This window comes from Cibotium barometz, chromosome 57 (genome assembly GCF_041138505.1).
Source record: "Cibotium barometz isolate CiBa-2024 chromosome 57, ASM4113850v1, whole genome shotgun sequence".
Lineage (NCBI taxonomy): Eukaryota > Viridiplantae > Streptophyta > Polypodiopsida > Cyatheales > Cibotiaceae > Cibotium > Cibotium barometz.
The window spans coordinates 4,118,958-4,139,369 of NC_141102.1; the positions used below are offsets into that span (position 1 = coordinate 4,118,958).

Below are 20,412 nucleotides of genomic sequence, written 5' to 3' on the forward strand. Positions count from 1 at the left end.
AGCAGATTTATGCACAGCCCACGGTTGTCACATTGGCAAGCTGTGAAGCGTGTATTCCGTTATTTGCAGGGTACCTTGTCTCTTGGGTTGCTTTATCCTGAGGGGGGTGACATGCAGTTACATGCTTACAGTGATTCAGATTGGGCTGGTGATTTTGATACCAGACATTCCACTAGTGGGAATTGTTTCTTCCTTGGCGCTTCATGCATTTCTTGGCTAAGCAAGAAACAGACCACAGTGGCCACTTCATCTTGTGAGGCAGAGTACAGAGCAGCCTACACTACTACTGTTGAGTGTGTTTGGCTGCGTCGTCTTATGACTGATATGGATATTTCAGTGGAGGAGCCTACACCTATCTATACTGATAGTCAGAGTGCCATTGCTGTGGCCAGGAATCCTGTGTTTCATGCTCGCACGAAACACATTGAGATTCACTATCATTTTGTTCGGGAGAGACTCCAGGCAGGAGATATCAGTCTGATCTACTGTCCTACAGATCAGAATGTGGCAGACATCTTCACCAAGGCATTATCACGTCCGAAATTTGAAGCATTCCGCAATGCTTTGAATTTGTTTCCTTTTGGTGGATGATGTACAGTGATCACATATCACTCCAGGGGGGTTTGTTGGGTCTTATGCTGTGTATGCACCCAGAGGAGTGCTAGTGATCATCAGTAGATTACTGGGGCACTTTTTACTTCAGTTAGTGGAGGTTTTTTCCCCCAGTTTAGTTCATTTTCACTTATATGCAGTTTATAAGTGTTTTGGTCCACCCGGCACATTTATGGCCGGTCATGTGAACACTTATCCTTTAGGGGTCACTATCATGTGGCTTGTACTTCACTTTTTCATTCATTGAGATATCTACAGCAATCGTGTTCACTCTCTCTGCTTGGTTTTCCACGCCTATTTGCTTTCTGTAAACCCTAACCCTAACCCTGTCCTGTCTTCACATTGGAAAGAGCAGACTGAGCCGGACCAAAAAGCTAAAAGGCGCTTTCTCAAAAAGCAGCTCTTAGGCCAAAAAGCAAGGCCTTAAAGCCAGAAAAGCAAAGCACCAAAAGTTGAGTAATATTTTATTAATAAAAGTAAAAAGAGAAAAGCAAAGCTTAAAAAGGCAAAGCAAAAACATGAAGGCTTTTTGGCAAAAAGCAGAGTCTCTTACAAGTATAAAAAGGATTGGACTTCTCTCGTAGTACCATGAACAAGATCATTGAAGATTGAAGGAGATCCAGGAGTATGTGTGGACATCATTATGATCATGAAGAGCTTCTTCTTCGCCATCAACACCTTCTCCAACATGCTTTTCAGATGTGCAGTCAGCCCTAGACTTGTATGGACATATGCATGGGCAATACGAACGCATGTACAAACATGTACGGAGCTATACGGACACGTACGGAACTGTAAGGGCACGTACGGCCAGAAATTTCAAAAACCCTAAAACTACTCCAAAAACCCTTAAAACCATTTTTTGGATATTTTTATCGCCCAAAAACCATTAAAATAGGTTTTATATCAGTTTTCTTGCAAGAAAGAGCTTTTCCATGGTTTTCTTCATGGACAAGGCTATAGGAGTTGTGGAGATTACTCATGGGATGAGCGAGTGTTTCTTGGACTAGACATATAGCTTGGACATGGAGAACTTGGACATAGAGCTTGGACATGGAACATGAAGCTTGGACATAAACATGGAACTTGGACATATAGGTTGGGCATGAAGCTTGTACATGAACATGGAACTTGGTTATGGAACTTGGACTTAGATTTGGACTTGGACTTGGACTTGGATTCATTGGACTTGGATTTCATTGGATTTAGATTTGGATATTTGGATTTGGTACTAGCCCGGTGAGAGATACTTGTGGGTCATCCCCGTGGTGTGCTCGACATCAGAGATCTTGTACGTCGACATCGACATCGACTTGGATATCCTACATCGGCATATTTGTTTGTTTTGTATTGATCCTGGCCAACGTGCCTGTAGATTGTTCCTGAATAAATTCCTGAAAGGAGGCGGGGCCAGTTCCCCGCTCAATGTGGTGTACTGTGCAAGATCCCCATTCCCTTTTCTCTCTCCCCTCTCTCTCTTTATATTTTTATCTCTTGGACACGTGGTTGAGTCTGCCACTGCACACCCCGCTAGGATTACAGAGAAGGAGAAGAGACTCTTTACCTAACCTACTCCTACTATATATTACTGAATGAATAAGTAATTACAATGATTGTCATAGATCCAATGTAGATCTAGACTATGAATGCTATGAATGAACTTATGTTTATTGTCCTCTAATGTGCATTAATGGAAAAACACTGCTTTGGAGATGTACTTGGCTGATCCAAACTATTAGATTGCATGTCCTTTGGTCTTGGCTCTACAATCTCTGTCTTTGAATGATTATGAATGACCCATGACCTACCTTTATAAAGTGATAGCAAGCCATAATCAGGTCGGTTTTCACTTTTCAAGCCATAAAAAGTCATCAAAAATGTCATAAAATGTGTTCATATTGTGCCCATAATATGTCCCAACCATTGGTGCATGTCCTGGGTACCTCCGGGCACCTATAGGGCCACCAAATTGGCTCCAAACTGCCCATATACGACCTCTAACTTTGCCCTTAAGGCGGCTGTAAGGAATAATCATGTCTACATGGCACCGGATTAAGGTGTGCACGTGACATGATCACATTGCATTTAATGTGGCAAGATCACCATATTTCCAAGAGATGGTCCATGCAATTACTAGATTTGGACCCACATATACTCCTCCATCATCAAAGACTTTGAGGACCACTTTGCTAAAAAAGGAAAAAGAGTCCATTGATGCAGCATCAAAGAATATTTGTGTTGGGTGGAAGAGGAATGGGGTGTCTCTTATCACTGATGGCTGGAGTGACTCTCGCTCTTGCACCATCCATGGTATTGTGGCTTATTCACGAGCTAATGTGCATTTCTTATCCTCACATGATGCATCTGAAAGAGGGAAGAGTTCCGATGTGCTTGTGGAGGAGTGGGCAAATCATGTTGACACCATTGGTCTAGAAGATGTGATTCAAGTCCTAGGAGATAGAGAAGCATCAAATAGAGCGGCAAGGGCAAAGTTGGAGTTGGGGTGAAAAGGGAGAGAGATTGTCAGTTTTATCACTCGTCACCACTATATTCTCTCAGAGTTCAGAAAGAGTTCTCCCCAAAAGGATATCTTAAAATACTCTGAAACCCGATTTGTCTACAATTTTATTATGTTGGAGAGGCTTCAAAAGGTGGAAAATGTTTTGAAATAGCTTGTGGTGAGTGATCAATGGATTAATTAGCATACCTCTCATTCAATTATAGATAAAGCATGCTACAATAATGTGATTCATGATGCATTTTGGGCTGATGTGGTCCATCTTACTGTTGTTGTGAAGCCCATCATTCACATGGTAAGGATTGTGGACAGCAAGCAGCCTTGCATTGGCAAGGTTTATGAGAGCATGGACAAGATGATAGAGCACATTAGAGAGGTGGAGCCTAATGAGGGAAGGCAAGAAGAGTTGAGAACACTTTCCCAAACTCGATGGGATAACTATCGTTCACTGTAGATAGTTGTATTGGGAAAATTGGAGCCATATCCTTCCCAAAGGTGGTCTATCAAAGATCAATTATCAATTTACACAAATAGGCAAGGAAGATTTGGTTCACTAGATGCACAAAGAGACAGATGCAGTGTGGGTGTTGCCTTATGGTGGAAGGATTATGGAGGAGGGACTCTTGAGCTTCAACGTCTTGCCATTCGTGTTTTGAGCCAAGAAGCTAGTTCCTCTCCTATTGAGCAATTGTGGCGTGTATTTAGCCACATTGCCTCAAAGAAGCTCAACAGACTTGCTACACAAAGAACCAATGATTTGGTTTATGTCTCAGCAAATCTGCGACTACTTAGTCAGCTCTATATTTCGTTGATGCCCACCCTTCTTCAGATTCAGATGATGATGCAAGGCAAATGGACATGGACCGCAATGATGAGATTGGGAGCTCTTCCAAAGCAATTGATAATGATTTAGTTGTTGATCTTGACATTTGATATGTTGTACTCCATCTTTTAGTTTTCTCTCATTTGACATTTGGGATTTCCTCATGCGCATTGCATCTATCTTTGTAGCTCCTAGGCATTGCGCCTCTCTTTGTATTGTTTGAAGTTTCATAAGTTGATTGTGGAATCTGGATATTTCTATTTTTCTTGAGTACTCGAGTCTCATGATCAATGGCTATGTATAATGTATCGTGTTTGTCATGTTTTAAATGAAAAATCAATAGCTTTTAATGTGTGTGTGTGTGTGTGTGTGTGTGTTGACGTGGCGTTCTTGTTCTCATTCCCTGATCCCTATATGCCATTCCCGTTCCAAACGGCATGGGTCGTTCCTGCTCCCGTTGCGTTGTGAGGGCTGTTCTCGTTCTCCTTGCGTTGTGACTATGGTTTACACACATACAGACTCCTCTACCTAGACCTATGACACTTACAAATGCCCTTACACCTAACTACAAGCCTAGTAAGTGCCCAAAAATATCAATACATCATTCAAGAGGGTTGCATTGGTGTGCAAGACAAGCACGACACACAAGTGTGAGACATGCACACAAGACCTTGACATTCCTGTGGTTGTACACTGGCTGACATGTCTTGAACAAGCGCTCACAAGGGGCTGGGTGACCAACCGCCGCAAGACTTGCACTTATCCTATGGCATCATCCAAGTGCAAGATGCATGGAAATATAATGGGTGTGGACACCCTTGTTGGCACCCTCCCCACTTACACAGAAGGGGACTGGCCACATGTGAGCAGGCCCAATTGCTAAGACCTTACAAAATGGGCATACACAACTATTTATCTCCACAAGATATACGCTATCATTTGAAAGAAGCAAAATAAGAAATATAAGGCATTTGCTTGCCAGCACGTATATCTTCGAAAATGACCTAAATTGCTGTGCCTCTCAAGCGTATTGCTGCGCTTCTATTCCGTACACTTGTACAATTTGATGACGATGCCGTACAATCTGCACCTCTTGCCTGTACAGCCTGCACGTCAGAATTGACTTGTTGTGCTTGTTGTACCTGCTGGGAATGCTTCTATGCATTCTGACACCAACATCTTGAATTTTTTATGATTCAACCTGCAAATTATGTTCATGTTTGTGGTTAAGCGCATGCTTGGTCATTTTGGTCTTCTGTGTCTTGGCTTGCTTGGCACATGTAAGCTTGCGTACGAATGCCAAGGAACATAGCTGCAATATGACAAGTTACTGGAATTGGGGAGTGAGAAATTGTGCACCTAAAACTTTGGATTTTGACATTCTACAACAACAAAATTATGTTTTCATTGCATAAAGTGTCATTGGAAATCAGGGATTCCATGCACATGAAGCTTGTTTCTTGGAAAATCCTTGTTGATACATACATTACAAGGAGGGTCAGCCCTTTTCAGCCGTTGTTAATACATACATTATGTTTTCATCGTTGCTACTTTGTTTGTGTTGTGTCATTATCATTCTTGTTTTCTTGTTGAAGAGTAATAATAGTTTAAGTGTGACAAGATTTTAAGTGCTATGGGATTTCACTTTCACTTGAATTGTATGAGTCTCACGTTATGCCTTTCCGTCTCACAAATGCGCCAACTGCATTTAACCCCACGATGGATTGCATCTTAGGAAGTTTTCTTGATCTTTCTTCAACAATATATTGGTGTTCTCCAAGATGGAGGAGCACCATGCACACTATTCGAAGAGCTTAGAAAACATAGGCTCTATACCTCAATGGCAAGAAGAGTGATTTTTCCTCTCGAATATAGACTACCTTGAACATAATTCCCAAGGATGGTGTGCATATGGATCTCGAGAAGATAAAGGCAATCAAAGAATGGCCAGAGCTAAAAAATGTGCATGCAAATTCCAATTGTTTAGGCTGATCCTCATAGGATAAAAGATGCATCCCACTTTGGACACATAGCCTGTCTGTTGCATGATCTGACCAAGAAGAGATCTTATGCTCAAATGGTCAACAGTTGAGTGTAATCCCTTCCAAAATTGGCAAAACCAAAGATGGGCCACCCCCTACAATGCTTTGTGCAATTCTAGCATTGAATACACTCTAGTTCCAAACTTGTCTTTCGCAAACAAACAAACTTTGAGGAAATGGCTTGTAAACGAAGTGATGCACCTTCCCCTACTGGCATGGCCAACTTGCTTAACAACAGTTGGGCTGCATTTTGGGCGGCCATGTTACATGTGGAAGTTCTGAGAATCTTCTTTCAGCCCTAAACACCTCTTAGAACATGCTGATGCAGAAAACACAGACAGAAGAGAGAGAAGAGAGAGAGAGAGAGATGGCTGGAAATTCAGTATCTTCATATGGTACAAAAAGGTACATACATTCTCGCAGCCATGGGCTGCCTTCCATGAAAAGGTGGAATGTAACTCGCGGCGGGTGCCCGGGGGACTAGGGCCTTTGACACACTTCAATGCATATTAAAACATTTAAATATGGCCACAACCTTAACATATATCCATTGTCACGTGCATCCCGCACTTGGATGCCACGTAGACATTTCTGTACAGAAGGTGCAGGACCTGGGATGGTGAACTGGTCCCATGTGAGCCCAGTCCGGGACGAGTCAGCCAGGGATCCATCTCAGTCGTCCGAGGTCAGGTGTGCATTGTCCTGCACATGAGTCCAAGGTCAGGTGTGCACTGTCCTGCACATGAAGCAGTGCCAGTCCGCGCTATGAGTCTCCCTCTGGAATGATGTCAGATGTGCTGTGTATCTGGTTTGCAACTGGATGCCAGACATCTGTAGGCATGTAGGTTTGCATGTAGAGATGGGGCCAGCCCATGGGGCTACCCCAGTGCAAGGATTTGCAGCTTGCATACTTAGTCTGGGCATGGGGGAGGTGTAGAACCACCCCCAAGGGGCCAGGAGGGCCCAAGCCTTGCCCACCAGCCAAGGCAAGGGCTGGGAGGGGCTGTCGGCCAGCAGTACTACTGCTGGACAGGCAGCCGACCAGGTCTAGTACCCTACACTCCTAGTCGGCCAGGTGTAGGGAGTGTCCCACACCTCTGCGCAGCATGTCCAGCAGCCAGGGTGCTGCCCAGAATCATGCGCAGGCTGGACAGGGTCTAATATAGTGTGAAAACAGCATTATTTAAAGTGTGTGAGTATTTTATTAAAATACTCAGTCGTGGGCTGTCCTGAAGCCAGCCGACTGCATGAAGGGAGGGGTATAAAAGCCCAGCCAAGATCTCATTCATCTCATCTCATGATTCACCAAGAGCTCCAAGCAACCAAGGGCCAGGACAGCCAAGAACATTGCTAAAGCAAAGGGGTGAAGGACTGAAGGTCAAGGGCAGGTTTTCCAGCCAAGAAAAAGTCAAGTACTTTGTATTTGTTTTCAGATTTACATCATTCTAATAAAGCAAATACACCATCCGTGGTGGGGGCCCTACAGAGGGTAATTGGGACCCAATACTGTGTCCTTCTCCATCTCCCCCTTCTCTCTCTATTTTCTGCACATCGTCTTTCAGTTTTGTGCGTTAATTCCATCGCGAAAAGAGTGCTGTTTTCTGAGTTTTGAAGTACCGATCCTTCTCCGAAGCTTCCGCATATTACAGTGGTATCAGAGCTCACTTCAAGGACAAAGATTCAGCAAAGAAAACCAGAAAATTTTTTCGCTCGTGTGGTTGGTTTTTAGACGCCGGTGGACTACCCCTTTCGGAGTGACTCCTGTCCCTCGAAGGACGGTTGGTTTTTAGCCTCCAGAAGCCTCCGGAAGTCTCCCACACAGATAGTGGATGGTCAGATTGCGTTCCGGAAAGGAACTGCATTTTCCCGCTATGGCGAACTTCGGCGACGAGAGAGAACCAGAACCATGGGACCAGAGTGCACCAGGCAGCCTAGCGAGGGCACCCGGCTTGAGTGTACAAGACATGTTCCAGCAGATGATGCGAGCAATCGCAGACCAGACAACCAAGTTGGATGAGCAGAAGGCGCGGATTTTGGCTCTGGAGGAGCGTTCTCGCTCTCCAGCGTCGCGTTTTCCATCTCCTCCTCCCTCTCCTTCCGTACCCCAGATACCAGATCCTCGTCACAGGGACCCTCTCGAGGGGTCACAGCCGCAGCCAAGCTCCTTGCTTGAGATGCAGATGCGTGCATTGGAGATTCGACAATGAGAAGACGAAGCCATGCGACGAGTGGAACACGAGCGTTACCTCCGAGCTCTGGACGCTAGATTGACACCGGCGGCGCCCTCGAATCATTTTCCCGAGAAAATGAATTTCAGTAAGTATAATGGTAAACTCGATCCCACTACTCTGTATTCATGGTTACATCAATTTGAAGCTTACTTTGCCGCAGTTAGGAAATCAGATATTGACAAAGTGATCTTAGCCAGTTGGTATTTGGAAGGTGAGGCCATTCCTTGGTGGACTCAGTGGGCTCATGCCCACACCAGATCAGGTATGGCAGCTTATGGGTGGGACGAGTTCATCCGTGACCTTAAGCAACGGTTTTTACCGCCCCACTACCTTGAGCGACTCGAAGACGAGTTCAGGGGTGCGCGTCAGAATGCGCAACCAGTCCTTCAGTTTGCCAATAGAATTTCGACCTTGTGTCTACAATTAGGCTTATCTGATGCGGACAAGAAGGGGCAGTTTTTGTATGGCCTGGACACGCACATCCAATGGGAGGTGCGTATGTTTAGATCAGCCACCTTTGAGGACGCACTCTCGCTTGCGCAGAGTGCAGAAATGAAACACAATGGTGGCAAGCCCAAGACTTCCCAGCCGGCTTCTCCCAAGGCTAACGCCTCGGGGGGCAAAAGCCAGAACCAGACGGGGTCTTCCCCAGGACAGAGCCCGGGAGCCTCTGGCTCCAAGAACTCGAACAATGCGTCTACGCTTACTCCAGACCAGAAAGCGGAGGCAGGCAAGACAGGTGGCAAGTTGAGTGCTGAGGAGCTTGCTCAGTACAGGAAGGAGGGTAGATGTTACTTTTGTCACACAAAAGGACATACTTCTCGGGATTGTCCGAAGAAGCCTCCAAAGGCCGCCGCCGCCTCCACAGCTTCCGTGGTGAGCACAGCTCCCACACAGACCCCAGTGGCTACCCCTAGTTCTTCCACCCCCGGTGCTTCAGTTGGAGCAATTATTAGCCGGGAGCTCGAAGATAAGCAGAAGGGCGCCCATGACCAGGAGTATGAGCGCAACGAATTGCTCAAGTCCTTTGGCTACATAGGTGGCCAGAGAGTCGTTGTCTTGTTTGACAGCGGCAGCACGGAGGATGTGATCACGGAAGAGGCCGCTAGGCGTGCCCGCTTCGAGCTCACTCCGGTGGACAAACAAGTTGAGGGATTTAGCACAGGTATGACAACGAGCGTCAAGTATGAAGCTCTAGGTGCTAAGTTAGTAATTCAGGGCATAGAGTTTGTGCGTGACTTTATGGTTGCCCCTCTTGTAGGAGCAGACATAATTTTGGGTATCCAGTGGTTTCACAAGTTTCTTCCTGATGTCAAGTGGGACAAGCACACGTTCCAGATCGATCGGAATGTGTCAAACACCCCTGTGACCATTAAGTGTGAGCCAGGTATTCCAAACTTTCCGCTCATAAGCCACTTGCAGGCTAAGCGAGCAGTCAGGAAAGGCGCACAGTGTGCGATGATTTACGTCCAGACAGCCCAGACGGTGGCCAGTGCTTCCGAGAAGTACTCGGTTCTCCATGAAAAGTTCCAGAAGATTTTTCTTCGGGACAATCTCCCTCCCCAGCTTCCCCCGTCCAGACCGGAGGATCACAAGATTGACCTCCTCCCAGGCTCGGAACCCCCGAGCAAGTTCCCGTATCGCCTTTCTAAGGCAATGGAATCAGAGTTGGACCGCCAACTCCAAGAATTGTTGCAAGCTGGCTTCATCCGCCCCAGTGTGTCGCCATTTGCAGCACCGATCTTATTTGTCAAGAAGAAAGATGGGTCTTCTCGGTTGTGTGTCGATTATCGTGCACTCAACAAGCTGACTATCAAGAGCAGATTCCCGATGCCTCGAATTGACTATATTCTCGAGAGGCTGAATGGAGCTAAGGTGTTCTCTAAATTGGATTTAAAGAGTGGGTACCACCAGGTTCGGATTGTTGAGGGAGACATCCCCAAGACAGCTTTCCGTACAGAACGGACCCACTATGAATTTGTGGTCATGCCATTTGGTTTGACGAACGCCCCAGCTACATTTAACCGCATGATGATGCGTATTTTCCGGGAGTTGATTGGAGTGTGTGTGTTCATATTTCTGGACGACATACTCATATTTTCAGCTACAGTTGAGCAGCATGACATTGATGTGGAGAAAGTCCTTAAGTTGCTGGAAAGCAACGAGCTCTATGTCAATGAAAAGAAGTCGGAATTTTATCTGTTCCAGGTACATTACTTGGGATATATAATCAGTGCCGAAGGCATTCGACTGGATCCGGCTAAAGTAGCCGAGATTGTTAACTGGGAAGTACCTCAGACTGCTTATGACATTAGATCATTTGTGGGTATATGCCAGGCATATTCCACCCACATTGACAAGTTTTTTGATCTCTCGGCAGACCTCACCGATCTACTAAAGGGAGTGAAAACAAGGAGGCAAAAGATTCGAATGACTCCACGAGCGTTGGAGGCATTCCAGAACCTCAAGGTGGCTTTATCAGAAGCGCCTTGTTTAGCCCTTGCCTCGTGGGACGAACCATTTCAGGTGATCACCGATGCGAGTAACATCGCAATTGGAGGTGTATTGCAACAGAATGGTCATCCAGTAGCTTACATGTCTCGTAAGTTACTGCTCGCCGAAAAGAACTACTCAGTCTATGATCGTGAACTCCTAGCAGTTATACAGGCCTTGAAACATTGGAAACATTTCCTGTATGGCCGTGACTTCGAGGTCCGCACTGACCATCAGGCATTGCGCTGGATTCAGACGATGCCAAGTGCACAGTGGAGTGATCGACAGCACCGCTGGAGTCAGATATTCCAGCAGTTTGGTGGCATGATTGAGTACCTTCCAGGAAAGGCCAATCCAGTGGCCGATGCTTTGAGCAGGAAGGGACAAGTATCTGCGATTCAGACCACTAGACTTGACCTTGTTGGTACAGGACTAGAAGACATGAAGCACACGTACGCGGATTCCGAGGAATTCGGTACACAGTGGGAACAGGCATTGGATGCCACAGGACCATGCCATTTTCTGATACGCGATGGTTGGCTTTACTACAAAGGCCGACTGTGTGTCATGAAATCATTCCGGGCAGCTCTTCTCCATGATGCCCATGACGCCATTACAGGTGGTCATAGGGACATGAATTCGACTCTGGAGAAATTAGAACGGCAATACTATTGGCCAAAGATGAGGCGTGATGTGTTTACATATGTACAACGCTGTGACATTTGTCAAAAGGTGAAAGCTCCTCGTGGAAAGAAGATAGGGTTGTTACAGCCTTTGCCAATTCCTAAGGGTCCTTTCCAAGACATTTCGATGGACTTTGTCACAAATCTGCCTCCCAGTCCGAGTAAGCGTAATACACAGTGTTTGACTATTGTTGACAGGTTCAGCAAATTTGTTATGCTTATTCCTTGCAGGGCCAATGTGACCGCCGAGGATGTTGCCCAGCTATTCATTCGGCATTGGTACCCGATTGGTGGGATTCCTAGGACCATAGTGTCAGACCGAGATGCCAAGTTTACCAGTCATTTTTGGAGGGCATTGTTTGATAATTTTGGTACTAAGTTGAATTTTTCCAGTGCATTCCACCCACAGACAGATGGCCAGACAGAGATATACAACCAGTTGGCCTTTGATGTGCTGAAGTGTTATGTCCACGATCAACAAGGTAAGTGGGAATCGTTTTTGCCTTCAGTTCAAGCTGTTTTGAATGACTCTTTTTCTTCAGCTATTGGCAGGACTTCATATGAGGCAGCGTTTGGAAGGCCTTTCCAGTCGTTGTTAACCAGGACTTCGTCTTCAATACCGGAGGCGAACAGAGTGACGGAGTCTTACCAGGAGATACTAGAGTCCGTCAAAGACAGATTGGCTAAAGCGCAAGAGGCCTACACTCGACAGGCCAATAAAGACCGAAGGGACATGAAGTTTTCGGAAGGAGATTGGGTATATCTTCGGATTATGAAGCAAAGATTAAAGCAGGTGGGCAAGCGATGCCCAAAGTTGTCTTTCAGGAGCTTCGGACCATTTCCCATCCGGAAAAAGATTAATGAGGTGTCTATGCAGTTAAAGCTACCTCCGAGTTGGACTATGCACAATGTATTTCATGTCAGTTGGTTAAAGCCATATGCAGGTCCACCCCCTTCAGAGGTCAAAGACGAAGCGGAACCAGACATCATTGATGAAGCAGAAGTAATGGTTCCAAAACAGATCCTTCTGCACCGTTTCAAGCATGGCTCAGGCCGAAGACTACGACAGTTTCTCACGAAGTTTCAAGACCGAGGAACTCATGAAGCGGTATGGCTCGACAAAGAATTTTTCGAAGACTATCCGGCATTATTGACGGATTATTTGGAGGCTATGCAGCTTCCGTCAAGTTAAGCAGAAGGGGATGTCACGTGCATCCCGCACTTGGATGCCACGTAGACATTTCTGTACAGAAGGTGCAGGACCTGGGATGGTGAACTGGTCCCATGTGAGCCCAGTCCGGGACGAGTCAGCCAGGGATCCATCTCAGTCGTCCGAGGTCAGGTGTGCATTGTCCTGCACATGAGTCCAAGGTCAGGTGTGCACTGTCCTGCACATGAAGCAATGCCAGTCCGCGCTGTGAGTCTCCCTCTGGAATGATGTCAGATGTGCTGTGTATCTGGTTTGCAACTGGATGCCAGACATCTGTAGGCATGTAGGTTTGCATGTAGAGATGGGGCCAGCCCATGGGGCTACCCCAGTGCAAGGATTTGCAGCTTGCATACTTAGTCTGGGCATGGGGGAGGTGTAGAACCACCCCCAAGGGGCCAGGAGGGCCCAAGCCTTGCCCACCAGCCAAGGCAAGGGCTGGGAGGGGCTGTCGGCCAGCAGTACTACTGCTGGACAGGCAGCCGACCAGGTCTAGTACCCTACACTCCTAGTCGGCCAGGTGTAGGGAGTGTCCCACACCTCTGCGCAGCATGTCCAGCAGCCAGGGTGCTGCCCAGAATCATGCGCAGGCTGGACAGGGTCTAATATAGTGTGAAAACAGCATTATTTAAAGTGTGTGAGTATTTTATTAAAATACTCAGTCGTGGGCTGTCCTGAAGCCAGCCGACTGCATGAAGGGAGGGGTATAAAAGCCCAGCCAAGATCTCATTCATCTCATCTCATGATTCACCAAGAGCTCCAAGCAACCAAGGACCAGGACAGCCAAGAACATTGCTAAAGCAAAGGGGTGAAGGACTGAAGGTCAAGGGCAGGTTTTCCAACCAAGAAAAAGTCAAGTACTTTGTATTTGTTTTCAGATTTACATCATTCTAATAAAGCAAATACACCATCCGTGGTGGGGGCCCTACAGAGGGTAATTGGGACCCAATACTGTGTCCTTCTCCATCTCCCCCTTCTCTCTCTATTTTCTGCACATCGTCTTTCAGTTTTGTGCGTTAATTCCGTCGCGAAAAGAGTGCTGTTTTCTGAGTTTTGAAGTACCGATCCTTCTCCCAAGCTTCCGCATATTACATCCATCATCATCACTTTGCATGAAACATAAAAGCTAGACAAAACATCCACAAATGCTGAAAGTGGAGCTTGCACGTGTGACACCGCATAGAGGCCGGAATGGGCCGACCCCCCTCCCCCCCCCCCCCCCCCCCCCCTTGAAGTATTTTGTTACCCAAGGAGAATAATATCATGTACAAGCTTTGAGGGCCTTACTCTCCCCACGGGAGATGCCGGATTATCCATATACAAATGCCATAACACAGCCCAACACGAGGCTACCAAGCCGGAACGTAGGCTGTAGAAATGTCGAGCCAACAATATAATCCATATACTTGCGTGTGGGTACTGATTCTTCCCCAAAAACCACGGGTCTTCATGCAATAGAGCTGGTATAGCAAGTACAACTCTCCATTCAGTCGGTACAATAGATACAATGGCTGGTACAGCCGATACAATGGCTGGTATAGCCAGTACGGTGGCTGGTACAATAGATACAACAAGTACAAATGCTGGTACAGCATGTACAGTGACTAGTACAAGAGGTACAGTGGCTGGTACAGCAAGTATAGAAGCTAGTACAATTGGTACAATGGGTGGTACAATAAGTACAAGTACAAGGACTGGTACAACCAATACAATGGCTGGTACAGCAAGTACAAAGGCTGGTACAACAAGTACAATGGCTAGAAATCATAATAAATGATTAAATACCCTTGCCTTCAGTATTTCTTCGCAATGGAAGCCTCCAAAACAGTCCCCAACAGCCGGTATTCTTCATGGGCAACCTTCAAGAGAGAGAGAAAGAGAGTAGCCATCATTAGGGCAGCCTTCAACGATGGTAGAGGCTAGTGTGCAGCAAGAGAGCCTCCATTAATGAAGAGAGAGGGCTCCAATTTATAGATTTGGGCCTCCAATGAGCTAAAATGGAAAGAGAAGGCTGTATACAATGACAAGTGGAGAGCCACACAATAGTTGAAGTGACAAGTGTGAGGCCACTTGTCTCACTTTGATCCACTTTCTAACAAGTGTCATGCCACTTGTCTCACTTTGGTCCACTTTCTTGCCACATGTCCCAATCTAAGAGATGGGTCCTTCCATAAACTTTATCTCTAAAAATATCCCAACTGGTAGACATTCTGTCATAGGCACTTTGCCAACTCTTGGTATCTGCTCAATTCCAGATGTAATGACGCGAACAGAATTTCCATCGGAGTCGGGCCAAAAATAGCAACTCTCCTAAATTTTAGGAGTGTGGTCCTTTGTATTCTAGGATAATCCCCCATACCAAAGCTTGTACTTTCCAAATATTTAGACATCTTGGAGTCCACCACACCCCTTTCATACTGAAAATGTCCAGGCTAGTGACATGGAAACACCCAAAACGGTTCCAAATCCTAGACCCACTCCATAAGGGAGTCAATGAATCTAACTATAGCCTTAGTGCCTTTATATAGGCCCCTTGAACAACTGAAGTGCTGGCCGACCCGACTGGACATATTCATCATAAATGCAGATCCGACCTGCTCTCCATGCAACTGACAGCAGCTTCTTGCAGCCGACAGGACACCTTGCAGCCAACAGGTCTTCCTTGTCCTTCTTCTAGTCCAACACTTGCCAAATCTGCACTTCATGCTCCAAAATCCCTGGTTCTAATCTCTTTTTCTGGCTGCCCCTTCAAGACTAGCTTCAGGACATGTCCATGGGCAAAACCTTTGCACATGACAGGCCAGGACAACGACACCCAAGAGTGGGCCAGCCACCGGCTTTTTGGGAACATGTATGAAGCCGGATAGGGGAAAAAAGGAAATATTCAGGTCATGGAGCTGGCCGACCTGCCCCTCCTAGCTGGAAGTGATCTGCAGCAACTTTGGGCTGAGTAATTGTGTCAACACAGCAGCGTTTGGGGCTGAGATCAGGGAGACCTGTTTGAATATTATATTGTACTTGGAAACATAAACATACAGTAGGTTTAAGCCCACTTGCTGAGATCAGGGAGACCTGTTTGAATATTATATTGTACTTGGAAACATAAACATACAGTAGATTTAAGCCTACTTGTTGTGTGCTTGGGTTTTAGCTCCGCTGCACTGCTCTTTTCTCTCTAAAGAACTCTTGCACATATTTCAAGTATAGAGCCTATGGAAAAGCAAATTGCTTTTATTGGTGAAACTTTACACAGACGATGGCATGGAACTTGCCCCGTAGCTGACACCACCAGATTCTGACCATCGCAACAGCCCAGGTCATGTGCCACCCGTGGGCGACCTTCATGCCCCATTAACATCGATGCATGGCAACTTGCAAGTAGCAAGGCCATAGAGGGGACGACCAACCCCTGGCAGAGACCATCAGATTCATCTACGCAGACCTCATCCATGCCCTTTGTGACCGTTGGGAGCACGGCATAGTAACAGTTTCCTAGCCCTCTGACCATTGGGAGCACGCCGCAGCACGGTCATTCAGAAGCGGTGCACAGCCTTTCTCCCCATCCAAAGCCTTCTTTTTTTCAGAGGCATTATCTAGCATTTCTGGCTGCAGAACGATTTTTGGGTCACTCATAAGCGGTCCACAGCCTTTCTCCCCATCTGAAGCCTCCTTTTTTCAGAGGCATTATCTAGCTCGGTGTGGCTCTTCCCCCCTCAACCTCTGATATAGTCTCCATCAGAAAGCAGCCAGCCTCTTTTTCATGCATTACCACTCCTCTATAGAAGGCGATATCTATTTTTATGTGGATGTACACTTCTTTTATGACTGACAGAAGGATCTCTTTCTTGCGAAAAGAAAGCACATTGCTTTGTGCTATTCTGGTTGCATTAAAGATTCTCCGTAACTCCAACATTGTCAAGTGTTGGTCTCTTTTGTCAAATTTTTTTAACTCAACAGTCTACTAGCAGGTACAGCTCACAGCACATGGCTCTTTTCTCTTGCCTTTAGTATCCTGATGCAAGCAACAATTGTAAAGTCTTCCAATCTATAGAACAATTCTTGTTAGTCTTTCTCTCATCGGAGCTTTTGCTCGACCCCCACATTTCAGTTGTACAACCTTCAGCAAACTTCATATTCACTCCAACATAAAGTTGGCTAGCAACAAAGTTTATTTTTTTCCACAGGGCAAGCATATTGCAACAAGATGACAATGATGATCTGCTTGCCCTTACAACGGTGCTATATCAGAGCAGCTGAAATCTATTACAGGTTGGGCAAAGAACCTTCATGTGGACCAGTTCATTGTAGTGTGAAGTCTCCTTGAGAATATGCCACATCTTAAAATCTATATAGTTAAGTGCACTTGTGTAGTTTACTGGGTTTTTCACAGGCAACTTTAGCCCTATCCATACAACGGTACGAGGCACCAGGCCTCAGGTACTGGGTTTTTCACAGGCAACTTACGCCCTATCCATACAACAGTATGAGGCACCAGGCCTCAGTTACAGAGGACTGGTTGGAGGTCCCTCAGCTGCTTCAGGCTCAAGGACCTCTAGCAAATCTGTGCTTGGTGGGAGGATTGGTGAGTGGTTAATCCCCCATAAATGTACCTTGCTAGCTGTAAGCTAGCACGGTTGGAAATTCAAGTCAAAGCCCACTGACTTTTGAACTTACCCCCTCCTCTTCTTTGTTGGCTTGGCTTGTAACCCCCAGATGTTCCTTTCATCACAAAAACATCTGTAATATATCCTGCAGCCTGCCAAACAGCCAAGGCAGGTACTGCTTTCAATAAATCACTAGTGACCTGGAAAGGACGGAAAATGTCTTAACCTATGGTTCCCAAGCATGCATCAAACCTCTCAATGAAGTACTCACGTGCGGTTGGAAATTTAAGTCAGGTCCTGCTTTGTTTTGGGCGTACCCCCTCCTCTTCTTAGTTGGCTTGGTCTATAACCCTGTAGAGTTCCTTTCATCACAAAAACATGTGTTATATCCTGCCAAACAGCCAAGGCATAAATCACCAATGACCTGGAAAGGATGGGATGTCTAACGTATGGTTCCCAAGTGCGCATCAAAGCTCTCGATGAGGTACTCATGTGATGAGTTTCCTAGTCATTCATTCTCAAACTATGAGAGGGATTCACATGATAGCATCATAAAGAATGCACTACTCCTGATGTGCCAACTTCCTTGTAGAAAAGGCCCTTCAAACAACTAGCCCAAGAACGGTGTATTAAAGACATGGGTGTAGGTAGAGTTTTCACATGTCTTTGAACTTACACAAAGAGGAGCTTCTGTGTGCATGCCAATGATGATTCACAAAACAAAACAAAAACAAGAAACTCTGCAAGCATCACACCTTAACACACTTAAATTGTGGGCCTCCTGTTCTTTTTGAGGGGAGGATTGGGGTCACAGGGGACCTACCTCATAAGTTACAGTCCCTCCTGAGGTTGCAGGTTGCCGAAGTGTGGCATTCGAAACAGCACCATTAGCGGACAAGATGCAAATGGCCCGTGGCCCTTGCTGTGAAAAAGACATTATCTTCATGGCAACATCCTGCATTACAAGAAGGGGTTAGTTCAGCATACAAAGTTGTACAAACTGCAATTATTTCTTGCAAGGTCTACACTGCAAACAACACATCTTAACAATGCCAGTACAAAACAGCTGATGATGCAGTCCATGTTATCAACTTTTCTATTCGTAATTATTTACAGTTGATAGAGATCCAGGATAATCCTAGAAAATACCAAATGGCCCAAGGTTAACTGAAAACAAGTAACTGCCACACAAAACAAGAAAGCACAAAGACAGATATTCACCTCCCCAGCTGCAATTGTAATCACATGTGGAGTAAAACCGACCCCGGCTGTGCCTGCCAGCCATCTCCCTGGTAAGCAAGGATTTGACATAAAGGTAATAAGTATTGTCTAGAAACTCTCTTAAGAGCAATAAATGTCTAGATCAAGCAAGCACACAAAAAGAGATTGGGAAATAACACAAGCTTCTTCATTGTTCGCAGACATGCCACCTCAATCTCAAAGCACAGTTTCCTAACCCTGAAAAAAGAATCCAGGGCTATATCCCAGAAACTTCTCCCAGCTTGAGATGAATTCATTACACAGATCATCTAGGCCTTGAACTGCTAATTCTCACTTACACTTCGTCTGTGATCAAGATCTTTACACTTTCGGCATCTGAAAGCCCTGACTTACTCAATTTTCATAATTATCACAGCCTTATCTTTAACCCTTTCAGAATGTTGACAAGAGATGTGCAGTTTTGTACCTAGAGCTGCTAGTTGCTGCTTCCTTCCTGAGCCCGGAGGCCGCCCTCGGCCCCTCTTTTGCAAGGGAGAGGCCGAGCCAGTTGCTGCAGAGTGAGAAACCAGAGCCAAAGCCATGCTTCCATCAGGCCCATACTTCCGGGGCCGTCCTCTTTTCCTCTTAAACACGGGTTCCACTCGGCTGGATGCCACACCCATGTGCATTCCTGCAGGGACAGGGTGTGGCCCGATTCCGCTAACGCCCATGTCAGACGGGTATAGAATCTGGCTTGTGTTGGGACTATTGTTTGAAACACCTGCCATGCCTGATGTAGGTCTCATGGGGGCTGGGGCGTGGAGGCCTGGAGGGGGCATTGGTGAAGCAGGCATGGCCGGGGAGCTCCCGCCGGGCTGTACAACAATGCCCCTCTGCAGAATTGCGCTAAAAGAGCTCGGGCCGGACACAATGCTAGCCTGTGAGAGGGACATGGAGTCTCTGCCTTCCATGCATAAGCTATATATGCAGGTTTTCCCTTTCCCTGTGTTGAATCCGAGTTTTGAGCAATGGAAGCCAAAGGGTCTTAAAGCATAATTAAGGTCTCCATCCCTACTGTCTTCTTAAGCTACAAGGGCACAGAACTTTCCCCATAGCTCTCCACCTCCTGAAGAATGAGATATTTGACATTGTCAAAAAAAATTAGGAGTTGATCTGAAGAAAATTGTCAAAATACCTGAGCAAAAACCTGACTTCTGCAACAGGCGAAGTTGGTTTCTACCCAGAATGAAGGAAAACACTAATTTCTCAGACTGCTGCTGTGAAGAACCGTGGTGGACACCCTAATCTCTCAGACTGCTGCTGGAGAACCCAAATTGTGAGACTTCTTCAAAGAATGAATAAAAGCCTTCTCTCTGAAACTGCTGCTGGAGAACCGACCGCCCACTTGAGCTCTGCGAAACCCTAAGGTGCTTGGTGTTAGCCGAAACGCTGACAATTTTGGAAGCAAACTGTTCTTTTTACTCGACTGTTGCACGTTTGAGTAGCGGCTGCATGTTTGAAAGTAGATCTAGGGCAGACTTTAGCGATGGCTCTAAATTGGCGGATGTAGCAGCTTTCCAAGTGCTCTCATTGGCGGAGTTGGCTGGTCAAACTTGTCGACCCCTAGAAATTTTGGCGGCTGACGCCAAATTCGAAAGCTTCGCAAGTTCGCCACCGCTAAATTCACAAACGGCCTACGTGGCATTATCATATTCTGGATAAGAAAATCCCCAAAATGAGAAGCTCCTATTTTCTGATTATTTTTTCCAGTTTCTCGAAATTTTCCACCTGCCAGCTCGCAGCAACTATTGTTTTATTTAATTCTTTTAAATGGGGTGCCAAATTCAAACTAGCATCGAAAAGAATTCATTTTTCACGTCAACGTCAGAGGGACCCACCTCACATCGAATGCATGTCCTGCAGATATGCCATGACATGATATGGTGATGTTATAAAGGATAAGTAATAACCCGAGTGGATGGCTAGCATTTGGATTGGC

The 20,412-nt window shown here is 46.0% G+C and overlaps 1 protein-coding gene across 4 annotated transcripts in view; it reads right to left on the reverse strand.

Moving 5' to 3' along the window:
* Positions 1-20,045, reverse strand: part of LOC147606333 (AT-hook motif nuclear-localized protein 10-like) — a 32,182-nt gene extending 12,137 nt beyond the window's left edge. Inside the window, exons 1-4 of one of the 4 annotated variants that reach the window (XM_086792292.1) lie at positions 19,654-20,043; positions 18,901-19,539; positions 18,435-18,502; positions 18,037-18,168 (exon numbers count right to left, since the gene is read on the reverse strand). In XM_086792292.1, the coding sequence (XP_086648418.1) occupies positions 18,037-18,168; positions 18,435-18,502; positions 18,901-19,384 (684 nt within the window). In that variant the 5' untranslated portion in view covers positions 19,385-19,539; positions 19,654-20,043. Of the gene's footprint in view, positions 1-18,036; positions 18,169-18,434; positions 18,503-18,900 lie in introns of all 4 variants that reach the window. The other 3 variants (XM_086792293.1, XM_086792294.1, XM_086792291.1) reach the window with 3 other exon arrangements.
* Positions 20,046-20,412: the final 367 nt, after the last annotated feature.